This window comes from Scaptodrosophila lebanonensis, unplaced genomic scaffold (genome assembly GCF_003285725.1).
Source record: "Scaptodrosophila lebanonensis strain 11010-0011.00,11010-0021.00 unplaced genomic scaffold, SlebRS2 tig00001412-arrow-pilon, whole genome shotgun sequence".
NCBI classification, from domain to species: domain Eukaryota; kingdom Metazoa; phylum Arthropoda; class Insecta; order Diptera; family Drosophilidae; genus Scaptodrosophila; species Scaptodrosophila lebanonensis.
In genome coordinates, this window is record NW_022060739.1 from 5,282,071 (window position 1) to 5,309,117 (window position 27,047).

Here is a 27,047-nt window from a genome sequence, read left to right on the forward strand (position 1 = left end):
CAAGTCAGCGTGTTTTGTATGAAAAGCAAACAAAGCAACAATCCAGCACACAAACAGAAGTTGCCACAAATATTCAACATACGCCGTGAGGACGTCGGTGGCGACCTTTTCGCTGCATCGCGCTATGTATATATACAGACATATATTTATATATGTTTGTGAAATGGCGACCAAGATGTATCGGCAATTGGCGCCGCTGCCCTATAAATATTGCAGCGCAACACTCAAATAAATACACTTATCGAGTTGGAAAGCACTCGTAAATATCGCCATGCATAAATTGTTGCCAGCCGGCTGGAACAGACCCAGATCCAGACTGCGACTGTGACGGCGACTCCGACTTCGATTCCAACTCGGGCTCAGACCAAGGCATTCGCTGAATGGCATTTGTATATTTGTTTCACTTTTATATCTTATTTATTTGAATTTTTGTTGCACACTCGCTCGCTTCATGTGTCAATGTCTGCCTGCGTCCTCGCACTCCTATTTGCAGCGCACTTTTTATTGCAATGTTTTATCCTTTGGGATGCAATTTTAAAATATTGTATCGTCTATACATGGTATATACTTAAATATACATATGTGTGTTTTTCCAACAAACTCGCATGTATATTTTATGTTCTACGTTTCTTTTCTTTTCTGTTTTTTTTTTGTCGCCATCACCGCCACCGTTGAGTTGAGGGATTGTAATAAATTATTGCAGAGTTTATCGCAAGCAATCGAGCAGCATGTGTCATTTAAAGCTGCAAGAAATTTGCACAATTTGTAGAAATTTCTGTTAGCTACTACGGCTTAACAATCAATACTAGAGGTAGAAAAGATTTAGCAAATGTTTAAGAAGTGATCGTCTAAATGGGGCTTTAGCAATGGGAATCTATAACATTGACTAAGATTTGCTACTTTAATAAATATCTATCTCTTTGGCCAAACATTTAGCAGATTATTGTGGAACATGTATTTTCGAAGCATTTCTCCTTCGATCTGAGCCCAAAAGTTGTGTGGCCCAGAAATAATTACTCAATTTATTAGTCACTGACTTAACAGGTAAACAAATACTGTCCAGAGAAAGAAATTGCATTTATTTGCTCATTAAATTTCAACATAAATTTCTTCTTTTTGAAACAATTCGCCCCAGGAAAGCCTCCCTAAAGTAAAAACTGCAAGGAGACTTGTTCGTTCAGCACTTTAAATTGATAACTCTTGTAGAATTGGTTTACCCATTTTGAATAAGACTATTTGAGGATTTATCTTTTGGTCATCATACGGCGATGCTCGCGGCGCCAGAAACGTCGTTCCTGCTCGGCCAGTAGGGACAGCATACTCTCCGAGAGACGATCATCCTCGCAGCCAAAGAATTGTTGCATATCATTGATTTCGAAACACTTAAGGAACGCAAAAACTTCAATTGCCAATAACGCCAATGGGGTTACCGTGGGCTGCACCATGTCTGGAAGCCAATGGAATTTCGCACTCAGTGTTGCACGTAACATATCGAAGAGTACCCCCACCAAGAACTGCATGGTTTTCACGCCAACCTCCCACACGAATGAAAGAACTACATCCATGACGACACAATAGCCTGTAGCCTCAAACACCTTGTTCCTAAAGGTATCGGAACCGCCACGTTTCAGCATTATTTTGTGCATTCCCATCATGGCAATTATTATGAAGATAGTGGAGGCCAGACTGGCATCGTTGCTCGATAAGTATGTCAGTCCTATCCAATGGCAGAAAACCACTATGACCATGGCTAACACGAGGCTGGCTTCCATTTTGTGGATATAACGACTGAAATTTATTAAAAAAAAAAAAAATACTAATTGAAGGCTAATTTTAGGTCAGAAGAATGTATGTATGATCGGATGGTAACGGACTTTCTTTTAAGTACCGCATAAGAGTGTTCACTCAATTTTTTCAATTTTTTTTTTTAGGTTTTTGTGAAATTTATAGTGTAAAAAGTTTCACGATCCTGAAACGAATGTTTTCAAAATTTAAGTATGAGGGAAAATAACGTCGATTGCTCAGTATACTTGATTGTGAAACGAGTTTGAAGCTGAGTATCTTGGCTATCTGCTAAGAACAAATCTTAGCTTAATTGAAAGAAGATCTGCTTTACTTAGGGAATACTTCAATAAACACAGCGTATGCAAAATAAAGCACTATAGAAGTTCAATATTGATTGATGGGTGCCACGACTATCTAACAAATATTTAAGTATTTTAAATATTTATTTAATTATTACCTATCATTTTTCACCCAAGCAGATGCACTTAGTTCTTCAAACTTTTAGATCACATTTTAACAGTCTTGAACAATGCTGTTTGAGGAATAAATTGTTAAAGGTAGGTTACAAGTTGGATGTTGGAATACGTCTAGCAATGATGGTCAGATGATAGGTCAAAAGAAAGTTAAGTGCCGACCAAATACGAAAACATGGTGTCAGCGACGGCTCTCAGTTCGAATTCAAAGTAAGTTACAAGTTACCTTAAAATAGTCTTCTATATTCAATAACAAACACAGAGATGCTTATAATATCAATAGAGTAAACAGTATTTATAAGCAAATCCCACCTAAAAGCATAAACAAATCCTTCATTTTCGAATCACCCGATTAAATTTATTGAAATTGGAAAGTTTGTCGCAATCGATTCCGACCAATGCGATTGAATTGGAAACCGGAAAGAGGCCTTTTATGCAACCATGACTAAATCGTTAGTTGTTTGGTAGCTTAAAGACCATCCACATAAATGCAACTGATTGCTTGCATCTGAATTTACAAGTGAGTCTGGTGCTCCGTGATGGAGCGCAAGGAAAAGCAATCATATTTTCATACTCCTAGCCCCACCCAACGCTAGGCGCTGTATAAACAAATTCAGCGAATTTTATTCAACGATGCGCGCATAAAGTTGTTTAATTTGTTATCGCAAAGTGCACCTGAACCTCCGCAGCCAGCGACTGAAGGCAAATGAATAAACCAAAAGCAAAGCAGAGAGGGCAAAAAAAAAGCCAACACAAATGGCGACAGAAGCGACAAAACAAAAATAACTGAAAACGAATTGAAAAACGTTACTGCATATTAATCCGACAGAGTATTTCACTCAAACTGCCGCAGCTACAGGGTGTCTTTGCGACTCTTCGCCATCAACGACGACTCTCGTCGGGTCTATGAAGTATGGCAGTGTACAGTGTACAGTGTACAGGACACAGCACTCGACAGGCTGTGCATGGCGACCGCGAAAGACATTTATTGTATCCTTAGAGCGGTTGACAGACGCGTGCTGAGATGATGATGAATTTGCCGGTGCCGGCGAAGCTCGGCTCCAGCCGTTGAGACCGTAATGCGAAAAACTCGCAGTATGATGAAAGAAATGACGTGGAGGGTGGGGGGAGAGGTTGCTGTGGGATTTGGGCAGCCAGTCAGCGGGGAAGCAGCAGAAGAAAGGACAACAGACAGGAGCAGAAAAAGCGAGTAAGTGACGAAAAATGCAAATAAAATGTCGGCTTATTGAGTCGGTTGAGAGTCGGGAGGAGTGAGAGAGAGAGAGAGATAGATGGAGGCAAACACTTTTTAGTTGATTGAAAAAGGTGATTCGAGCCACTTTTTGCCCCACTTCCTTTATTTATATCTCAATATTTATTTCTTGCTCTTTATTTGATTGTTATTTGTGTATACTTTCGAGTTAAATATGATGGCAGTTTCAGTTTTTATTTGCTTATGTTTTACAATACTTTGCAGAATATATAAAGCATTGCTTTGCCTGAGTGTGACAATTGATTCCGTAGGCGTGACAGCCTGATATGGAGTGGTTGATAAAAATGTCCATTATCCCTAATGTCCTAGAAAAGTATAACAGGTGGCATAGATTACACTTTAACCTTTCAACAAACAAACTTACCCCAAATATCATAACAAGTATATCAATGAAAATGACTTAGCTCGTTTCCTTAGAGAAGCAGCATTTTTAAAATTACAACAACTGATGCCTCAAGCCTAATTAATTACACCCACTTGGCTGGTTCAATTTCCCTTTTAGCTAAATAAATATGCATACATATATTCCCTGGCTTATCAACCTTAAGATGTCGGCACAACAACAAAAGGTGATGTGTGTGTGCGAAAGCCGAGACTCAAGCACGCATACACAATATATATCGCAGATATTTATCAAGCCTTGCGGCTGCTTAGCAAAACGCCTTCGTTAGAAAATTTAATTTAAAATCGGCTCCGTAGGCAATTTTGTTATGAATTGGAATTCTGCGAAAATTCAAACGTACCGCACCAACAAAAATGTGAAAGTACAAATATAAACTGACAGCAGACATTCAAATATGAACATGTCGCCCAAGAGCGTTTCATCGTAAAGTACATATATGTGCGAGTATGTATATACTATATATTGACTTGACAAATTACTTTTTGAACATAGCACACAGACAATTCAAGCGCCTTTAAGTCAAATTTTGGCAACTTGACACTTTCGTGTTGCATTTAAAACTACACTGACACAAATTATTGCAGATTATTTGTTACAAGTTCTGAAAATTAATCCTTCCCTCAACACCAAGTTTGAAAAGCGATACTGAAATCAGCCTGGATATGTGGCATCCAACTGTGGAGACAGCCAGGCGCTGTAATATAGAGATTTTGCATCATTCACAGGAACTTGGGTATTGAAAAGCTAACGTTCCTTGGCCAGAAACTTTTAGAAAACTGCCAGCACCTCAGGTTCCATCCGTTCGCCTTCTCGTTCCGTAGTTTTTAAATAGTTCAAGGTAATGAGTGTTTGAAAACTATCTGTCTAGATTTAATTAAAACATTCCGCTGGCCTGCAACCACTCCTACCAAAAAAAGGGTACTTTTTTAAACTAATTTAAAAAAATAAGTAAATTAAATGATTTAAATGAAATAAAATATATTCAACACATAGTACATACATGTAGGAATGCAGGAATAAGAATAGCGGAACACTCAGCTATTGAAGAGAGAGATTGTGTTAAATGAATGTGAAATTAAATTTAAATACGAATGATTGTCAAACTTTAAATGCTTATAAGATAGTTTCTACTTAGTATAGGCATATGATGTAATTCGAGTGTGTATTATCTAAAGAAAAAGGTCAGTCATCGGCTGTTTGGTATCCACAACCTTAGTGGATATTTGGGAATTCATTACAATTCTCCAAAATCATACGTTTACATCAAGATTGTGTCTATGCGCGTGCATGTGAGCAAAGTCTATTGTTTCATAATAAGATTTGTAATCCTCCTGCTGCTTGTTGTGATGCATGCTGGAAAACTTCTTTGAGATTGTCCAATCCATCCACATTAATAGATTAAATCTGGATCGCCAGTCACCTCATTGAATATGCTCAAAAATTGCACTTCTTTAAGGTTTTGCTCGATAGTGTTGAGTGGGTCTCTGGCAGTACGAGACCCTTGCAGCGGGGTGACAGGCTTTCTTGTATATATCCATTTGAGATTGATGCATCCTTATTATTTTTCACATGACTGTATTGATATACTACTCTGATCATCAGTTTATTATTATTATTTATTTTTGCTCTATTACTTGAACTCTTCCTGCCTTTTATATATTGTTTGTTTTTATCATGCATAATTTGAATTTCTACATTATTTTTATTGCCTTTCCCATGTTAGTTGTTAGGCATTTCTTCTCTGTGTATAGGCTGCTAACTACCCCGAGTGTGTTAACTAGATTAATTTTAAATTCAAAGACTTCAGCTCCACTTAAGTAATGTGGCTGTTCATTATAATTCAATTAAAAATGTAGCACGAATTTGCATAGAGCTGCTCAATCATAATTTAAATTGTGGCCGAATTAAATTATCAAAGCTGCCACATGCATAAACAAATGAGTTTATAGCACGCATTCGGTTTGTAATTTGTAACACGCACACACACACACAAACAACACAACACATAGGGGAATAGCACGTCTGCATGTGTGTGTGTGTGTGTGCGCGTGCACACATGCTTGTATGTGTGTAGGCGCTAATTGCGTACGAAATCAGATTTTCATTAACATTTCAGTTGCAAGCTCGATAATTCATTTATGTTTTATGTTCGTGCACGTGGCTTGCAAATGTGTCTTCTAATCAGCTCAAATGCTGGCTATTCGTCTTAAATTTAAACTTAAATTAAAATTAGCAACATGAAGGACTTATCAACAAATTTTCTGCATCAAATGATTCATTAAATTAACACCTTCAGCTCAATGCAAAATTGATAAATATCTGCATGCAATGGCCGGAAGAGAATAATAAAGGCAATAATAGTGTGGGCATTGATTAAATGATTTATTAATTAATTCGCAAAGTAACAGCAACAACGGAAAAATCAATTGAATTGCAATTAGCAGCAAATATTTTGCAACGCATGATTTCAACAAATATACATAGTTTAATGGTTAATTTGATATCAGAAATTGACCAGCGGCATAATTATAACTTATTTTTAATTCATCAGAAGTTTCTTTTCGACCAAAAGCTGGGGAATAGAAAAAATCAATAAATTCTTTAAAGTTGAAATAAATGCCAACAAATGATTAATGAATAAAAAATTAACATTCTGTGTAGCATAATATGTGTGTAATATTTTATTTGCAAACTAATTGTTTTTGTAGCATTTTATCAAATATATGTTGCTATTAAAGTTATTTGGCAAAGCATGGAATGTGCGGTAATTATTGTTATGATAAATTATCGTTTTCAAATAAAAAATTGCAACGAATATATTTGGAAAGAATTTATATTAATATTTTATCAGTGCACTTCGAATCTATAAATGAATTTAGAGCAGAGTCATGAGCAGCATAGGAAATATAGAAAGAGAAGCGAAACTCATATTCATTCATAATTATTTTCAGATTTAGTAAAATGCCTTCTAGCACTATCTTTTTGCATAAGGGAGAAGTAATAGGTTGATTTATAAACAAATTATACATTTATTATTAATTCATTTATGATTCAAAACATCTCACCAACTATTGTGAAATAGGCAGAAATTTACTTTATTCATATTATTCATTCACATTTGTGGAGGTGATGGAAATTATTTATATTTATATTAAATCATTATTTTTAGAATCGATCGATCGAAAATTACTCTGAGTATGAAAATATTTTTGATTCATTACGATAACTTATGCCTCTTCATAATCTGAGGATTCATCAAAATTGATAAACTACATCATCTGCTCTATGAATGATCGATACAACAAAGTTTTGTTTAATTGAATGGTTGTAGCGGGGAAAAGCGTGGGAACTTTTTTAAACATTAATATTCTACTCGTTTTTATTTACATTAGACCAATTCAGGTAGATCTGTGCAACGATGTCCTAATTGTTTGAAATGTTCAATGACATTTTAGGACAATTAGGTGTTCGGTTTTCGTACCGGTTCATGATAAAGTGGGATATAATATTTATAATTTATATATAATATTTTTCGGATTTTTTGTAGAAAAGCAACTTTTGCTTGCTCAAAAATTAATTGGTAAGCTAACAAATATTTGCATTGCAAGTTTTAACTCAAAATTGCAAAAGGAAAGCAAGATAAAATGTTATGGTCGATATTGTACGCTTATGCGCTTATAAGATACACAGTAAACGCATATTTGTAAACTATTATTTTTTACTTGCACTGCAGAAGAAACAGATGTTTACATGTTGCATGAATTGTAAAATACATTTGTAAATATTTTCATATTTGTATGAAAACAAAACTCGCAGAAATACACGAAAAACTCAACCCATTTACCAAACCGAATATATTTTTTTCCACTCTCGGCCACCGAAACATTTATCAAACTCAAACAACAGTGCGAATATCGCATATAGATGGCAAGCGAGCAAAACTAAATATTTGTACAACAAATATGCAATAAAAATACGCCCAGTTGTGTTGCCTCTGCCATTTATCTTCATGAAAATGTGCGCTTGCACAAATCGAGGAGTGTTAGATGCGATTTTCGTGCCCCATTTGGCAGCAACATAAATTCAATACCGAGACGTTAAAAATGGGCATTGATTTAATTACGCCACATACTTGTATATAAATGACAGGAGCATGAGCCACCTTAAGTCGCTTTCATGGTCTGGCGACCTGTCCAATTTAATTTACCCGAAAGTCCTTTGTGGCTGCTGCAGCATTGCGAGTGTTCTCCAAGCTGCAATTTGCATATGTGTGGCATGTCCGTGTCCTGTCAGCTGCCATCTGTCCTTTAGCTCCCGTCTGCTGGTAATTTCATTATGAGTTTTATGACTTTTAATTAATTTCAAAAGTGCACAATTTTACACTTTTTAACAACAGACTGATGGCTGTGGGTTTTGGGTTTCGGCCAGCCAGTCCGCTAGCCAGCCAGTCAGCAATTCGACCGGAAGAATGCCATAATTTCCGCTGCAAACTTGATGCAAACATTTCATCTGCAATTCGAATAAAACCAGAAACGAGTAAATGACTGCCCAAATGTCTGGCTGTCTAGTTGCCCGATTGTCCGTTAAGAATTGCAGCTGGAACAAGCGTCAACAACATTCAATTAATTTTCCGTACTTTTCGCACAAAAGCAACTTTCCAGCATCGTCCAAGCCAGCCAGCCAGTCAGGCAGCCAGCCAAGCATGCATCCGGCTTTGTTATAAACTTTATGCTTATTTACGACTTGCAACTACAACAACAAGAACAACAGAAGCAAACGCAACTCATTTTGTGGCTTGGTAATGTCATAAAACTTTTATCAGTTTATCAACTCGAAATTACATAAAATTTTAAGGGCTTTTAAAAAAAATAACCAAAAATAATGATTGCCGCAATCGCAATATTTTAATTTAGCTGCAAAATGTCTAAGAATATTCGATTTCTATAGCAATCAGCATTTGTTGGCGGACTTCTCTGACAGCCAAAATAAAGTTTTACAGAACTGCCAAAAAGTATGCTATGATTTATAATCTTACGTTGCGCAACGGCCAGCAAATGCGAGGAATTGGTCAAGGCTGTGCAAAAATGCTAAATCGACACGCGACTTTCAAAACATATTTATGAATTGCTTGCCTCGGTGTTTGAAAAGTTTACCAACGAAATACTTGTATATTCAAAGCAACACTTAAAAAATATACTTTAATCAGATAGTTACCCTTTGGTAGTAACTGGCTATTATTGTTCTCACAAAAATTAGATAAAATGTAGTTAGAAAGCGAACAGAATACCCAATGCATTGCCATAATTTATAGATACATGATTTAAGTTAAGCTTTCATGTTTTTACAACCGATCTCAATTAATTTTAATACTGTATTTTAAAACATATTTAAGTGCAAACCAATCAGGTCATTATAGACAATAGATGTTGTACGAAGAATCTATTTAAAAAGCTGCTGTGTTCTACGAGGACACGTGAGATTATTTTGCATTATGTACTTCTTTAGGCAAATATATTTTTTAATTAAATTCTCATGGGAGTTTGGATTGGTTGTTAGATATTTTTGCCATAGGCTTTTTTATTTCTTTAATTTTATTTAGCTTAAGTTCTCTATTGATTTTTTTGTTTTCTTTTTTCTTTTACATCGACTGCATTGTTTCTCAAAGAATTTTTGAAAAAGGCCCTACAATATTTTTGCATCTAGTGGACTAGATTAATTCAATGTTGCCCATTTCTTTAGATGCTAAGTAATCAATTAATAATAATTGATTATTATTTTTCATAATTAATTAATAACAGTCCATCATCATCCCAATTTTTGAGAACCATTTTATTGTGGGGTGTGGAAAGCATTGAAGCAAATGTCAAAAATGTGAACATTTTCCTACATTCTAACACCAGTCGAGCTACAGAACACAAGTGGGAGCATAGGATACAAAATAAATACACATTAACACACAAATACACGAAACATAGTACATATAGACAGACATACATCTAACAATAACAAGAAGCAAACGGATTGAGGATGTCTGCCGAGGTGGAGGAAATGTTGAAGCGCTTTTCAGCCTTCAAGAACGTGCAGGGCATCATTGTGGTCGACAATGATGGCATACCCATTAAGACAACCATGGAGTATACCACAACTGTACATTATGCGGCCCTCATGCAGACCCTGGCGGAGAAAGCACGTCAGGTGGTGTTGGACTTGGATGCGGCCAATGAATTTGTATTGATACGCATGCGTACGCTCAAGAGCGAGATCATAGTCGCGCCCTCGGATGATTACTTTATTGTAGTCATTCAAGATCCGTGCGACTAAGAAAAGAAATAGCCGCACCAATAGACGAGTATGCGAAGCAAATTGTTGGAAAGTTTAGATTTAGTTACAGGCAATTTAAAGACAGTTAAGAGGAACAAAAAGAAGCAGAGTTTTGTAATAGACAGCTGTAAAAAGAAATGTTTTGCCCCATTTTTAATATCAATATCAACATCTGGTAATTACTATTAAATGGGGGTCATTCGTTAAAAAAGTATACTTACTGGCTAAATTATTAAAAAATTACAACTTAGCTGCAAGCAATGTAATACAATTTAAAGACAACCGATTCCCACACATATGGGATGCTGCAGGGCTATCTGTTAAGTGAAATGTACAAAAAGAACCTTTCGACCAAATCTCAGCCTCAATTAAATGAACATTTAAACAAAAAGCTGGAAAAATAATAAAAAGCATTAATCTACCCCAAAGTGCTTTGCTTTTTGTTCAGAGACATGTATTTGGGCTTTCATTAACGTGGCTTGGCTGCAAATTATCTGCAATGGGAATCAATACATATAGAGCTGAAATCCATTTACAATAAATGAAGACTGACTGGCGCATATTGATTGCGAGCATTGAAAACAGTCGCGAAACAAATGAGTTTTTTGGCTTCCTGTTGCCAGCAACTGGAAAATTCAATGTGCATACTTATAAATTTTCAGCTGCAAAGGCAACAAATGAAAAGCTATTTGTCATTCAATTAAATACATATTTCATAAATTTAACGAATGCACATTATTTATTCGTATGCGCACAGCGTGTGTGTGTGTGTGTGTGTGATTGCATGTGTGTGTGTGTGCGACATAAATTGAATTTGAGCATTAAAGCATCGATAACTAAGTAAGCTTCAGGAAGCATATGCGCTTAATAAGTTGACTTGATGACCAACTGCAAACAACGAGTAGTCTAGGTGTTCGACCAAAGCCATCCGTTCGTGATGATTCCATAAACTGGAAATTGCATGAAAAGCGCACGGAAGCGCAGTAGAAAATTGAAGCAAATGCTGTTGAATATGCCAGAGAACACACCTATGAGGAACGCATCATGTGGCACAGAAGACTTGCAGGCATCAGCATCAACGAGCACGTCAGCGCTCCACTAGACATTTGAAGTTTTAGGAGAATTGTGGGGGAGAGTGGGAGAAAGCACAAGCAAACTTCATTGATTGGCAGTAGTTTTAAGCAACGTAGGAAGGACGACTCCATCTGTGGCTGTGAGTGTGAAAATGCCGATAGTTGAACTGCTAAAATAGTACTGATTAAAGTTAGTTTGAAGCAACTTGTAAGCTGATTTACAAACTGAACAGTGAACAAATCAAGGAAATCAACAATAAAATAACAAAATAATGAATGAATAAATGAATCAAAATACTCCATACTTAAAGCAAGCTGCATGATGGTTAAGTTTAGAACAGATTTCTAAACTAATAACCACTGACCAAATGACTAAATAGTATTCCCTAAGAGTCCTTTGCTTTCAAAGACGCCTTGAGAACTCATTAGCTTAGGAACTGTTTATAGACTATTAAGCAGCACTATGGAATTTCTAAACTTTAACGTCTAGATCGATAACCCATTGCTCGCTCCAACCTACCCAACCAGATATATAATAATACCTTGAAAGCTTCTTTGCTAACCCAGGAACACCTACACATTTACATTAAAGTGGATTCTTCCGAAGCTGTGAGCAACACAAGAAAAGGAGCTTACCTTGCGATAAGCTTTGGCATCCCTTCATGCAGGATTAAATTATCTAAGAATCTGATGATGATGATTTTCTACTACCACATCAAATCGTAGTAAGCATAGAGTGCGGAAAACCTTCAGTTATCAACTTATCCAAATTAATAGAATTACGTTTTTGTAATTTATTTAAAAATTACTAAATGCGATATGATTTTTCACTGAGCTCCGCACTGTCCTCGCTGCCAGTAGATGCGAACTACAACATGTCCACCTACAAGTCGGAAAAGGCCAGGGATATACGGCACGTCTTCAGGCTGCACGACTATCAGGGCGATGGAAAAATTGCCGTGGCCCAAGTGTACAATTGCCTAAAGGTGCTTGGAGTGCCGCCCAATGATGCCGTAATACGTCAGCACACAGATGATCTGGGTCCGCGCGTACCATTCGATAAATTCCTAGCCATCTATGAGGATATTCAGCAAATGCCTGCAAAGCCGACTAAATGACTGACAGAAATACAAAATGGATGTTGAATAAAAGTGTTTAAACAGATACAGCTTTTTTGATCCGGACTTTAAATACAAGCACGTTTCTTTAAACGCTGTCTGCACAGTTCTATTAATTGAGTTCTGAGCAAAACTTTAATTTCACACAAGTCTTCCACTTTTTGGCATCGATGTTAGCCAGATTAATTAGTTGATGACAATGTTGTCTTAATAGATTTGTTCCATAATACAAATAGCTGTGAATGAATTCCGCGTACGTACCAATGGTGTTGGGTAATCTTATAGTGACCCCACCTTAAAGCAACTGCAATCATAAGCACAATAAACTTATAAGCTTGTGGCTGTTATTGCACGGTAAACAGTTTCAGCAACTATTCACGTTTTTCATTTCCCGCTTCCATTGCTTTTAAAGGCTTAAGAACTTTACGTATTCGATGTCCACTTTCCGATAGGTGACAAATTCTGTTATGGCTGATTTCAAATACAATTGGCAGTCGCAGCTGGCCAAGCTTATTTTATTATAAAGCAGAGATTCTACTTAACTCACAGACAAGTTTTAGTTGTCAACATGTCAAAATTAACAATATTTGTATCCATCCAATATACCTAGCACAATTGGATCCGGTTTCGTGTGCCCCACAAACTGCATGCGAAATGTGTTTCCATTGAGCCACGCATTTTCCACACATAGAGCTGCCACTACATGCAATAATCCATCAATCAGCCAAGCAATATATCAATCAGCAACATGGCCAACTACACAGCAAAAAAGCTCAAGGAAATACGGAGCATCTTCCGACTCCACGACAACTACGGCGACAACAAAATAGCCGTGACCCAGGTGGGGAATTGTCTGCGAGTGCTCGGCACAAATCCCAGTGAGGCAGTGGTGCGCAAATATATCGAGCAGCTGGGTCCAACAGGACGCATAACTTTTGACAAGTTTCTGGACATCTACGAGGACATCCTGCGAATGCCTTGCACCCATGCTGCCGAGGATTTGATTGCAAGCTTGCGACTCTTCGATGATGCTGGCAATGGAAAGATGTCGGCAGCTCATCTGCGTCGCTTGCTAACAACCTGTGGTGGGGAACAGCTGAGTTTCAAGGAACTGGATGAATTGCTGTCACAACGCGTAGATGCCAAAGGTCAAATAAACTATGTCGAGTTTGTTCATATGATCATGAATGGTTGATGATAAGAAGGGAGAGAGAACGTGCGGCAATACATCCATTAAACTATCCAATAGTTCACAACACATAAATGAACATATATTTACAAAAATAAATAGATCAAAGGTTTACGGTTCAATATAAGAATAAACAACAGCTTTTATATAAAATCTAATACTAACTGGTTAGATTTTTCTTATTAACCACTTCAAAAATATATAATTCTACTGCCACCTCCTTGTCTTTCCCCATCGGAACCATAATTCCTTTTAATGCAACTGATCCCTAAAACAAATAAATGAGCTTATCTGTTTTTATACATCTGTCTCAAATCTATTAAATTGGTGTTAAGTTCATGATTCATACCAAACTATCGATAATCATGTCTGCAAAGCCCCAACACTTTCCACCTGACCAGATTTTGTATATCTTGTAATTTTATGGCTATTGAAATGAAACATTTGATGTAGCCTGATATTTTAGAATATCTATTCGTCAAAACTGAACTTATTTAGAACATATTTTCTTCGGTCATTACAAGACATTATAACTTTGTACAGAGTGCGAAATCACCTACACAATGAGCTCAAGAATAATATTTCTGGTTTGATGTTATAGATTTTCAAGCTGCTCTCCTCCCTTTCTCTTAAAAACCGCATTACATAATTAAAGCGAAAGCCATTCACTGGCACGTGTGAAAAAAGTTGCATCGCAAATAACAGTTTTTATTTACAAATCAGAGTTGACGTGCTGTCGTTGTCTGTGAGCTCATTAAAAAGTTACGAATATGGAAAATAATGCGTAAAAACTGATGTTGCGTGGATTGTTTTCACAAACTGTTATTATAAAGTTTGCTAGCCACGAAGATGAAGCACAAACGCCCTGATTTAAATGCAGAATTGGCCACAAGTTCTAAGACTGTAACATCAGCAGTCTTTAGATTTCGCTTCTATTTCCGCTACAATCTTTTAAAATGCTCACCATGTTGTAAATAGTATACAAGTCTGCAACCATTAATTATTTGCTTATATCAAGCTTTACACTGGCATGAGAACATAATATGACATCAGATACCCACACAAGAACTTCCTATTTCAAATGTGGCTGAAAATTCGCATTAACGAGGGGGCCTAATGGTTGCAATAACATTAGTGCCAAAGCAAAGGTGGCAATTATTTTGATAAGCATTGGTCACATTGCTCCCTTCTCTTTGGTATACTTATATTTGGTTCATGGTTGTTACACAATATAATACAAATACACATAATAGATATGAGAAATAAAAGAAGAAACACTCTAATTTTTCTTCACTCTAAGAACAGTTTTGTTCGTTTTAATTGCGATGAAGATAAAAAGAATTAAGAAATAAGAGAAACAAACTAGGGATGTAAAAAAGCATCGATATATCGAGCCTCGACGATGTTGTTACTACGATGCATCGATGTTTTCCGATAGTTTTTTGTTAACGATACATCGTTGATCCATCGATGTTTATCCAAACATCAACATTATTCATGTTTTGTTGGGCGGTCACATTTCTTTATTTGTATATAGTTAACCGAAGAAGGTATATTTGTATTATAAATTATTTGATGTTTTCATTAAAATGTGTATTTTGTAATATACGTTTTAGTTTGTATTTGATCTTCTTTTTTTCGTATACATATTATGTTACACTTAATATGCTTAAAAGGTGCAGCTGCAAGCGTCGTTGTTTTTAAAACTGTATGTATATAATCAGTTTTTTTAAGTAAGCCATACAAGTCATCAAAACTCAATATTAAGAGTACTTTTTTGATAAACAACATTAAGTATAATACTATGACAGTCTCTCTTAATATATAAACATTTATTTCAAACATCGCTGTTGATTTTCTCCCCCTAATAATCGCATTTTTTTCTATGGAAAGTTAATTTTTTAAAACATCGATGCATCGATCCATTTCGTTTATTATTATTTTATAGAAATGCGTTTTTTATTTTGACAGCATTTGTGTTGAACGCAGTAGGCAATTGGCAAACAGAGTTGCCATCTCAAGAAAATTAATATAAAGATGAAGCACTGGAATAAAACAACATGATGGCGACTTCCGCGACTGGAAGCTCCAACCTTAACACTCTATAATTTATGGAATCTGCAATATAGTTTTTATTTAAGAGACAATTATATGTTATTGCAAATAACACAAATATTTCTCACCTTAAAATTCTTAACTCCTGTGCACAATTATGTCCCGAGAATTGTTCTTAAGATCCAATACTGCCACTTTATTCCACTCTCCAAATCAGAAATATTGTAATCAGCTAGAAATATTTTAATCAGCTAGATATCATATATACATATATCCAAATCTGGAAACATTTAAACAATATTAAGGAGCAAATGAGTATTGAATTTGTTGTGCGCCTACACCCACCAATTTTGCTCCTGCCGTGTTAGTCCGCGTTTCTGGTTTCATTCTGGTATCTGAAATTCTGCTATTATTACGCGCTCGGTCTACGCAAGCTGCAGCACTTTCCCACAGCATATTGGTTATAAAACTAGAATTATGGTCAAATATCTGCGGAAACCAAACATATATTTCATGTTCGGAGCTATAATTGCACAGAAAAATCCCCATACACACACTATACACATCGCAATACACGTGTATCTCTATTATTTATAGACCATTTCCAAGGTCTGGCCGCATTCCCCTGTCATTCAGTCATTCAGTCATGCATTCAATTCGAAAGCACGCAACATTTGACAGCTGCGGCTATGGCAATGGCATATTTCGGAAAGTAGATGCATTTAGTGCGGAGGCCAGTCATTCCTGGCCGCCAAGTGCTCGTATGCAATATGCTGCGAACTATTGCCATTCTTCAAAATTGGAACAACATTTGCAGTGTCGCTCTAGTTTCCGGCGTAATACCGCTCGATGCCAGCTTTGGTCGGCGGTTTGATGGCAAGTCACGCAGCAATAGAAACGGAAGCAACAGAACCAAAAGCAAAAGCAACAATAGCAGCAACATCGACAGAAACATGGACATGCATGGACATGAATGCGGACGTGCAACATGGGCAATGGAACATGGAAATGCACTAGAGTTGGGCAACTAGGACAATGAATAGAATGCCTTCATGCCTTCAATTCAACTTTGATGGCACATGTGTTGTTAGTTTGGCCCGAAAATTTTGGCAACATATGCAAATGTTGTCAGGAATACTAAAAATTCGGACATACATTGTTTGTTTGTTTGGATAGTTTTCAAAAATTCAAAATTAAGCACTTAAAAAAATAAACCCAAATTAAAAACTGTCAAAAAAAATAAACTTGTTTTGTGAAATGGAGCAAAGCAAAGACAACCTGCTTATTGTTAGTCCCAAAATCCTGAAGTTCTATATGCCATACGATCGCAGCCAAAGACGTCTGCTCACCATGCTGAATCCCACCGAGTTCAGGCTGGTATTCAAGGTCAAAGCCAACCAGCAACGGCACTACAATGTCACACCAAATTGTGGCGTTATCGAGCCGTACACGACCACCGAAGTGTGCATAAGTCTCAACTATTTCGACTTCCATCCGACTCGTAGATATAAGCATCGATTCTGCGTTCAATGCGTGCGTGCCCCCGCCAACCTGCCCCACGATCTCCTTGACGCCTTTAATGAGGTGGAACGCTCAGAGCTGAACAATGTGCGTGTTCCTGTTCAGCTCAATGCCAAGTGCGTGGATGTGTCGGACCATCAGTTTACTAATATGCAGTTCGATAGACCAGACTTTCCAGTGGATGCCTTGCGACAAAAGTTCCGCCCATTGTGTCCGAATTGTGCGCAGCATATGGAAAGGACTCGAACCGAAAAGACAGGCTGCAATTTGGGCAGAAAATTGATTGCATTACTAGTGTTAATCGGTGGCATAGTCATGGGTAAGTACTCGAAGCTGAGCACACTATGGCAGTAATAGCAATCTTTATTCTCACTTGATGGCACTTAATGGCTGCTCCAATGATGGTTGTCTAACGTTGATTGATTTATGCTCAGAGGGTGGTTTTTAAAGCATAAATGAGTTAAAAATATTAAGAGAACTAACTTAAACATGAGGTGACCCGGATCCACCATGGATACACCAATAGTAATCGGAGTTAAATGACATTTACTCTAAAATCATTAACGAGGATAATTTATTTACTGTTATAAGCTAGATGGCTTAACCATGAGTTGTAATATTCTTCAATAGCTAAAGCAGCTTCCCTGATTTGAAAACAGCTGAATAATGGCTTTTTTTTAGTAACAGATATACTACATTTAAGTATATTTGCGTATTCAATGTCTTTTACGACTAAGGTACTAGAAAACTCATAATCTACAAGTAGATATTTTACGTAAACTAATCATGTGCATACATATATGTTAGCCCAACATTCAATATAGCCATTGCATTACAGTGAAAACGCCCTTAATGGACACCTCTTTTACTCTCTTTGGCGGACACTTTTTCGATCGGTGTATATAGTATTTAAGTATCCCCTTAAGCGGACACTCCCCTTGGGCGGACAAAAATTGGCCGACCAAGAGAGTTTTCACTGTAGTTCGAACTTTATTGATAGTCAACTAATATGTGGTGAGTCGGAGACTCACTAGATTGCGAAATGGAAATATATTTTGGTAGTAAACGTTGAAGCAGACATATAGCCATTAGTCAGATAAACATTTGATATAGCCATTGAACTTCTAATTACTCTATTCTTCTATTATTTGCAGTATATTTTGGTAAAACATAGTTTAAGCATACAGAAATGGGATTAATCAAATATACTTAGCTGTTAGCCAGATGAATATTTGATATAGCCATTGAACTTCTTAGTTTTAATGTAAAAATACTTGCATCGCCTCTAAAGCAACACTGTTACAAAGTAAAATTGATCCATAGATTGCTTTGTGTTGTGGAAGTTTCTTAAAATGGCGGCCAAGTAATCACGCAAATTCACTTTTCGTTCTCTTGCCATTCGTCTGCTATTATTCCCTTTGTTCTTAGAACTTAATTACACTTTTGAGTGATACTTATGGCTAATTTACTAAGGAGAGAGACACTGCCGACGCGGGCAGCGCTCTGTTAGCTAACAGCTGTAAGCGTCAGTCGCGGCTAACAGCCATGGCTCACAGTTAACAGTCGCAGCTAACATCGCTGCCGCGTAAACACATTTCTACAGTCAATTCAGAATCGTCACTGAATGCTGACGTCATAAAGTTGTAAGGATAGCTAACCACTAAAGTCAATGCTTATGAGTATTGGAAACGCCTTTTCCCAATTCTGCACATGTTCGCTAAATTTGGGCCTCTCTTGCAGCGTACTTTCAACGCGAACAAATTCATAGCCTGTTGAAAATGGATCTGGAGCCGACGGATGTTGAGTTCTAGGCATACAGGCGGCTTTACTGTGCGAGTCCATCCCATCCACCGGCAATTTGTACATTTTGAGGGCCACCCATTGCGGTCGAGTGTGTTGATTGCATTACTTCCAATGCATTTCAATTAATTTGACATGGAGCAATGCCATAGGCAGTTGGCGTTGATGTCGACGTTGATGTCATCATTTGTGGAGTCCGGCCCCGTAATGGGTTTACCTTACCTGCCTACCCTACCTATGGTAAGCACTGCTATGAGTCCAGGCCGTCAATTGGAGTTGAGCTGCGCCTCTCATGCCAGAAACGCGAACAGCTGCCAAACTGTCAGACATTCGGTTTCTGTCTGCTGCCGTCGCTATTTGCACATTATTTTCAACATTTCAACTTAATTCCTTTCAATTTATCAATAAATTTTTTACGTTGTGTGCAAATGGTTCTTTTTATGCACTTTTAATTGATATTTTTATTTTTGAGCGCTTCATCAATAAATGCACGGAGTGCACTCAAACTGTGGGTGTGGCTTTAAAGTTTGACGGCAGGACAATAACATAAAATCGGAATCGTGTTTGCTTGTTAGTGGCTTCTGTGGCTAGCGTTGTTTGTTTGGGGCTTGTTAAGCATAAGGTTGCATTATACTGTCGCCTCTAATTTGGCTCTTAATCAACGCCCAAGGGGTGGTCAGCGATTGCGGCACACAATACACTGCCTAATTGGCGGCTGCACTTCATTAGAGAGGCCTGTCGAGGTCTGATTAGATGGGAGTGTGGTGGTATGTGATGGGAATTTAGTGTCACAGACAATAATAACAACATCAGTAACAACAAACGAAATGTTAGTTGCACGTTTGTTTATTTGATTACCGTTGCAAATCGTGGCTTTTCGAATTACAAACAACACAGAGTAATTAAATGTTGTATTCAATATTTATTTCCAAAAGGCTCAACCTATAAATGCAGCAATTTTTTTCAATTAGTTGTTGAATTAAAGTAAATGAACCAAATGAAAGTACTATTGTATGTCGGCCTATATCGACTGCAACATTCTCTCTTGATATACGCACAGCCCTCAGTACTTTCATAACATTCCGCTTTACTTCACGGGATTATAAGCCGTGTGTGCTAGAAAGAGAGCAAAAGATAATATTAATTAAATAATTCATGTTTGGATAAATATTGATAGCCACAATAGCATAAAATTTCAGCCTCCGGGGAGGCATTTTATAAATTCAATCGTCATTCATTTCAATATATAAAATTTCAAGTGCTTCGCCACCAGTTTGAAGGCAGTTCATTCAACTTATTTACAATTCTTATACAACTGACTTCTCACTTATATGTAACTGTACTGACTGATTAATCCATATTTGAACAGCATTCATAAAAAGACACGGTGAGTAGCCATTGGATGACAGACAATAAAGACATTAATTGGGCTCTGTGATAAGTAGGTCTGTTCTGAAATTGTGCTTTTAGCTATTCATCGTTTCTTTTATTACTTTTATTAATTTTCTGCAATCTTTATAGACTAATATAAGAAGTATTGTAAATGCATCAATTAAATGAGACATAAAGACACAAAATTGTTCTGTTATTTTGCGCTTTATTCAAAGAATTCATTTTGACACTTATTCCAAAGATTCAATGATTCTTCAAGGGTCACGAACTCATAATATTTTTCCCACATACTAATCACCGACATCGTTAGATAAATGCTTTTGATTTCTACATATGATAATGTTTTCTAAGCTAAAAATACTATGGGTACAACAGCATCAAAATCGATCTGCAAGAAATATCTTTTTAAAACCCAGCAAGTTGTCTTTTAAATTCCATAAGAGCTGAGCAGGAAGTCAACGTTGTACAAGTATATTGTTTTCATTAAATCTTGCGTAGGTTCGCTGCTTACTTCAAAGTAGCAAATTGACAAACTCTCAGCGAGGACTGCTGATTTATTGTTATACCATTTGTCTAACTTTAGTTACAAGTAGTCTAATAAATGTACAACAAGCAAACGAGAACCTGAGAAAACAATTACTTGCAGCTCAGCACATTAAGTCGCATGACGTGAAAGTTTTCGGAGTTGAAATTAAAAGTGCCAACAAGTAGATGAGCTAACGTAATACAGACAGAAAGGAGCAAAAGGCAACAAAGCTAACTAATCAGTGCTTAAAACTTTAGCCAAATTCCCATGGTAAAGCCAAGTCTGAAATAACTTACGGCAATGTGGAAGCAAAATTCCTGCTCTTAAGCTCGGAGTACAAAGCTACGGGGTCATAAGTAAGTAGCAGCATTGAGTTACACACAAGGATAGGCATATCTGTAATCCTTTTAACGAATAATTGAAGCCTACATAGCGCATGGGAGTATACGAGTATGTGGGTGTCCATATGTGTGTGTGAAAATAAATGGCTAATCAGTCTTGATGCCCTCAGAAATTGGCAGACAGCGTGCTATGAGCATATGAGACCGGCCACTTGAATGGCTGTGTAACTAATTCAGGTCTCTCAATCAATTAAATCGATAGTAGGAAAGGCATACAAGGAATGCCAGGACAATGCCAATTAGTTGTTGTATGTGGCGTATACGTTATGTCAAAGGCAATGGCAATGGCAAAAGCCAACAACTGCCGTTCATTAAACTTTACTTAACCCAGCGCAACATTGAGAACCTTTAAGGCTCACAACCAGCCACTTTCGTGTGACTTAAGTACTTCATACTCGTACATAAATCGTTTTTATGACTTTCCATTACATTTGCGGCAACAGTCGTGGAATGGAGAGCCACGTAGCCTTGCACTCGTAACCCATTTATACGCAACTTTTTAACACTAGCCCACATTTCACCCTGTCACCAATACTTATGACTTATTGCATTTTCTTGTACCCTTCGCTTCCCACACTAACACACTCACACACGCACACACGTCAGCACACTCACACAATGAAATGAAAGCGCGTTGTGCAAATAAACAATGGAAAAAGAAAATGCATTCAACTCAATGGTCTTCTCTGGCCTAGGCTTTTGGCTTCTACTGACACTTATTGGCAAAGGGACGGAACGGTACAGAAGGGGGACGTGCCCCTCTCCACTCGCCTCAAAGAAAGCAAGAGAAAGGAACTTTGGACATTTCGGGATGTGCTTCGCACTCACCTTGACTCGCTTTGGGGGATTCGTATTCGCAGTTGTTGTTGTTGCTTGTTACTGCAATGACTCTTTTACTGTTCCACCTACCCGTTCGCTTTTGGCTTGCTTTTTAACATTTTTAATGAGTTGCACATAGGGACGGAAAGCTGTGGGCGTCAAAGGACAGCGCAAAGTGGAAGCGCAAACAAAAAGGTAAAAAGTGAACTTTTGTTTCGTCAAAGCTTTATGGCGTAATTATGCTGTGATATCAACAAAAGCCCTTCAACCATGTACTTTAAAGTGATTAAGCCATGAGAGTGAACTTAATACAAACTGACTTTTTAGCTTACTGTTACTGTATAGCACAGTAAACTTTATTTTTGCGAAACTGTTTGTATCAGCTCTTTATTTATGCATACAGGCAAGTAAAAATTATTAATTAAATTTTTAAAGCAAATACATAGCTGCAGTGGGAAAGACTCGCTGTGAGCATGACAGATACTTTTCTTGGGCATTATCAGTACAGTGGCTGGCATGACCCATAATTCTATAATTGGATCTATTTTATATTGTTTCTTGTATTTGTTGTTCGAGTTGTTTAATAATTTAAGCATACTCGTACATTACTTCACAGCTTTATCTTTTGATATTTTAATCCAAGCTGCGACCACTGTAAAGTCGGTTTATGTAGAGAGGGAACCGTATCGTTAAGTTGTATCGAATATTTGGCACAACATCCATTAGTGTTACCATAAATGACAGGCAGTGTGTTACCAAAGGTTACATTTTAGCATTCACTCTTCGCTTTTCTTTTATTGGTTTTCAATTTTTCCCCTCCTAAATTTTATTTGCTTTGTTCGAATTGTAATATTCATTTTTTTGTTATTCCACTAAATTGGTTTTAGCGCAATTTCATTTAAAAGTCCCTCGCAGCGCAGGATTTTCTATTGCTGCCCATTAATCAGCAGCTCAGCGCGCTGCAAAAAAGCAAGCATGCTTGATCGAACAGCAGAGCTTAACTGCTGAGGAGAGCTTTCGAGGAACGCACCTATGTACGTGTACGTGCCTTCGTTCAGTGCTCTTTTGTTCCGCTCACTCCGCTCAGCTATCAGTTCAGGTCTTGGCTGTGTGAGAGCATGAACCGTAAGTACGTTATTACCCAATTCAATGATTGCCATAAAAAGCTCGTCGCTACGTCACGGGAAATAATAATAATAATAAGCCAAGCACGCCGTTACTTAGTATTTACTTTGCATACAAATCTCCAATAAATTCAATAAAGCCTAAAACATAGTAGACTATATATAATTAATAATACTAAGTATTTACTTTGCATACAAATCTCCAATAAATTCAACAAAGCCTAAGATATAGTAGAGTATATAATTAATAATAATAATACTAAGTATTTACTTTGCATACAAATCTACAATAAACTCAACAAAGCTTAAGATATAGTAGAGTATATAATTAATAATACTAAGTATTTACATTGCATACAAATCTCCAATAAACTCAACAAAGCTTAAGATATAGTAGAGTATATAATTAATAATACTAAGTATTTACATTGCATACAAATCTCCAATAAATTCAATAAAGCCTAAAACATAGTAGACTATATATAATTAATAGTACTAAGTATTTACTTTGCATACAAATCTCCAATAAATTCAACAAAGCCTAAGATATAGTAGAGTATATAATTAATAATACTAAGTATTTACTTTGCATACAAATCTACAATAAACTCAACAAAGCTTAAGATATAGTAGAGTATATAATTAATAATACTAAGTATTTACATTGCATACAAATCTCCAATAAATTCAATAAAGCCTAAGATATAGTAGAGTATATAATTAATAATACTAAGTATTTACATTGCATACAAATCTCCAATAAACTCAACAAAGCTTAAGATATAGTAGAGTATATAATTAATAATACTAAGTATTTACATTGCATACAAATCTCCAATAAACTCAACAAAGCTTAAGATATAGTAGAGTATATAATTAATAATACTAAGTATTTACATTGCATACAAATCTCCAATAAACTCAACAAAGCTTAAGATATAGTAGAGTATATAATTAATAATACTAAGTATTTACATTGCATACAAATCTCCAATAAATTCAATAAAGCCTAAGATATAGTAGAGTATATAATTAAGGCTCCGAATAATTTTTATTTGGTGTACAATTTTTCAATAATAAGAGTAAGTACGTAGCCGATTTTCCCATGCATGTGTAATTGAATTTTTAAAATGCTAGCTGCAAAAATACATATACTGTGGTTTTGTCCACTTGAAAATAATGTTATGGCATAACCAATGCAAATTTTTGCACTTTACGTTGCAATGGTAAAAAATCTGGGAAACAGCTGGGCAAAAAATCTGCTCTTCAAAGCAAAACCACAGCAGCAACGAAAATATATAGCCACGGGCACTCACATGAAGTGCGGGCAACTTACGCATCGCTAAATATTAAAGTGGCAATGAATACAAATTGTGTCGTCAAAAGCCAGTCGTTTTTTTGCTTTTTTTTACCTTTTGCTGAAACCGCATTGCAATTGTGTGTAACTATCAAAGGATGGACACGACATGATAGAAAGAAAAAAAAACACACACACACAAGTGTGACCCATTTTATTAAGCCAAGTTGATTGGATTGAAAAAATTCCTTAGCGACCACAGCGGCAAATTAACAAGCAAATAGCTCACATGGCACACATGCTAATTTTAAATACCAATCACTTTAACTTGCCAGCAACAAAAAAACGATGAAAAAGAGCACAAAATTGGTTCAGCTATGTGATTCAATTATTTCAGGAAACTTGCCATAAAAGATGAAGTAATATCGTATTGAAGCTAACTGAGATAACAACGAAAGAGTGTAAAGTGGATAGTTACCGACTGATTATTATGTTATGCACATATATAGCCTTTAAGGCACAGTTAACTATATACAACAATATGGTTTCTCATTTCATTTAATATATTGTCGACGTAGGTTATACGATGAAGCTCAATTACCAGATTAAAAAAAAAAAGCCTAACTAATAAATATAAATTCCTTTAAAGAGAGAGTTCGGTTGAGAACAGGTGAAAAAGACAGCATGGAATCCGAAAAGGATTTCTCAATGCATAATTAGTTGTGTATATATTTAAGAGAGGAATAAAGTAGTTGGTCTGGTTGGTTCGTTTCTAGTTAGTCACAAGCAACAGAGCGGAGCAAAGAAAAACAATTTGAAAGGGCAAAAGAAGACGGTCCAAATTCTCGAAGAACACAACACTAATGCTGACTTGGCCAACCATTGAAATGATGGAAAGCGAACCCATCAAAATTTCAAAAGAGTTATATGAAATCACGACAGGCCTCTCTTTAAAGTTTAAACCAAAGAGACTAAGCGACCTGAAACATATTATCAATTTACCTTAAAATATACTTCGGTTTTTTTCAGTTTGAAGATGCAACTTTATCAGAATAGTAATTTAATATTGGAATGTCTATTAAAAAATAAACATTATTTTGAAGTAAAACTTGATGACATATAGAAACTGAGGACTCAAACATGATTAATTACTGCATTCCAATTCCCTGGCCTTCATACAAAAGAGCATGAGCACAACAGTCCTAGCACTTTAATGTGCTTGGCTTAAATGATAAAAAATAATTGCCAAATTAGGCGCAAACACTTGAAGCTATCGACCCATAATGCAGCCTGTTCGGCACTCAGCTGCCAAACCAAATTGAAGTGCTGCAATACGAAATGTCAAGTGATATTCTTAAATCGTAAATCAAGCGGCGAAATTTTCACAAAAAGCTAATAACTAGAAGAGAACAAGAGACAAGAGGTTTGAGGGATGCGAACGAAGCATGAAAAATGGGCATCAAGTGGCAAACGACCTTCAAGGAAGAAGCCGTCTGTCTGCATCTTAGACAGCTGAATGAAGAAGAACCGGAAACCCCACTGCCCTTGAGTCCTGCGCAGCAAATCAAATATTTGACAGCCGCAGTAAAAGCAGGAGAAGGAGAAGCGGCCGGAACAGAGAAAACGCTGAAAATTACGTGAATGACAGACAACTTTATCCGGCTATATGCTGGACAATATTGTGTGTTTGTGTGTGCTTGTGTGTGTGGGTGTAGGAGTGTATGTGTGAATGCGTGCTGGAGTCCATTAGGTTTTCTTTTGCGGTCGTTAAAATTTAATTTAATTATTTATTTAAAAATGACGAATCATTAATCTCACTCACCAGCATGCTTCTAGCTCTTCATTTATGCTGGCACTATTATTGTTGTGGTTTCTGTTTCTGTTGTAGTCACATGGCTTCTAAAAGTAAGTATATCCCACAAACGCAAAATTTAAAATTGAATTACTGCAGTTTTTCTTTCTGTTTTGTGCATGTTTGCTGCTTCTGATTTAAATAAGTTGTTAAGAATTTGTTTAGCTCTCTATTTTTAATGTCAAAACAAATTTGCCAACAACAAATTTGGTAGAGTGTGCTCAACAAAAGTTCTGCAGCAGTCTTGTTAATGGGTTTTATGTAGCAGCACTTTTGCCCAAATTATAAAAATGAGTTGCCACATTTTGTTCTAGCTGAGCGAAACAATTCCAAGCGACTGCTTCAGCAAGGATGAAGCCGTTGAGAGTGAGATGCGAAGAACAAAATTGTGGCAGCACTTGATGACATTTTAATTAATTATACAGCACGGTTTGACAACGTAGAGTTGAGAAATTTAGGTGCTCACTAAACCTAAAAGCACAGCACATATATATTATGTTAAAATAATGATATTGTAAATGTTTTTGGGTAAGTTGAACAATTTGTTGTTTGAGTTTTATAAAAATTTATTGCAAATTGCGGGAAAAACCTTAATTAAATTGCATAACATTGCATAGTAATGTGA

At 36.5% G+C, this 27,047-nt stretch overlaps 4 protein-coding genes across 5 annotated transcripts; 3 read left to right on the forward strand and 1 right to left on the reverse strand.

Annotated features, from left to right (window-relative positions):
- Positions 1-1,053: 1,053 nt before the first annotated feature.
- Positions 1,054-1,933, reverse strand: LOC115631791. Of its 2 annotated transcripts, none has more exons than XM_030528626.1 (2): positions 1,889-1,892; positions 1,054-1,788 (listed from the first exon to the last, which is right to left on the reverse strand). In XM_030528626.1, the coding sequence occupies exon 2, from the start codon at positions 1,770-1,772 to the stop codon at positions 1,245-1,247; it is 528 nt and encodes a 175-aa protein (XP_030384486.1). In that variant the 5' UTR covers positions 1,773-1,788; positions 1,889-1,892; the 3' UTR covers positions 1,054-1,244. The 2 variants fall into 2 exon arrangements, with proteins under 2 accessions (XP_030384486.1, XP_030384487.1); XM_030528627.1 differs by having other exon boundaries at positions 1,059-1,157; positions 1,218-1,933.
- A 7,883-nt stretch (positions 1,934-9,816) lies between these two features.
- On the forward strand, positions 9,817-10,683 carry LOC115631847 (dynein light chain roadblock-type 1). Its single transcript, XM_030528691.1, has one exon. The coding sequence runs from the start codon at positions 9,962-9,964 to the stop codon at positions 10,253-10,255; it is 294 nt and encodes a 97-aa protein (XP_030384551.1). The 5' UTR covers positions 9,817-9,961; the 3' UTR covers positions 10,256-10,683.
- A 2,316-nt stretch (positions 10,684-12,999) lies between these two features.
- LOC115631839 (myosin-2 essential light chain) lies at positions 13,000-13,793 on the forward strand. Its single transcript, XM_030528681.1, has one exon. It carries the CDS (start codon positions 13,195-13,197, stop codon positions 13,639-13,641), a length of 447 nt encoding a protein of 148 aa, XP_030384541.1. The 5' UTR covers positions 13,000-13,194; the 3' UTR covers positions 13,642-13,793.
- A 3,085-nt stretch (positions 13,794-16,878) lies between these two features.
- Positions 16,879-19,440, forward strand: LOC115631864 (vesicle-associated membrane protein-associated protein A). The gene is made up of 2 exons (XM_030528713.1): positions 16,879-17,530; positions 18,952-19,440. Exons 1-2 carry the CDS (start codon positions 16,948-16,950, stop codon positions 19,020-19,022), a joined length of 654 nt encoding a protein of 217 aa, XP_030384573.1. The 5' UTR covers positions 16,879-16,947; the 3' UTR covers positions 19,023-19,440.
- The last annotated feature ends 7,607 nt before the right edge of the window (positions 19,441-27,047 follow it).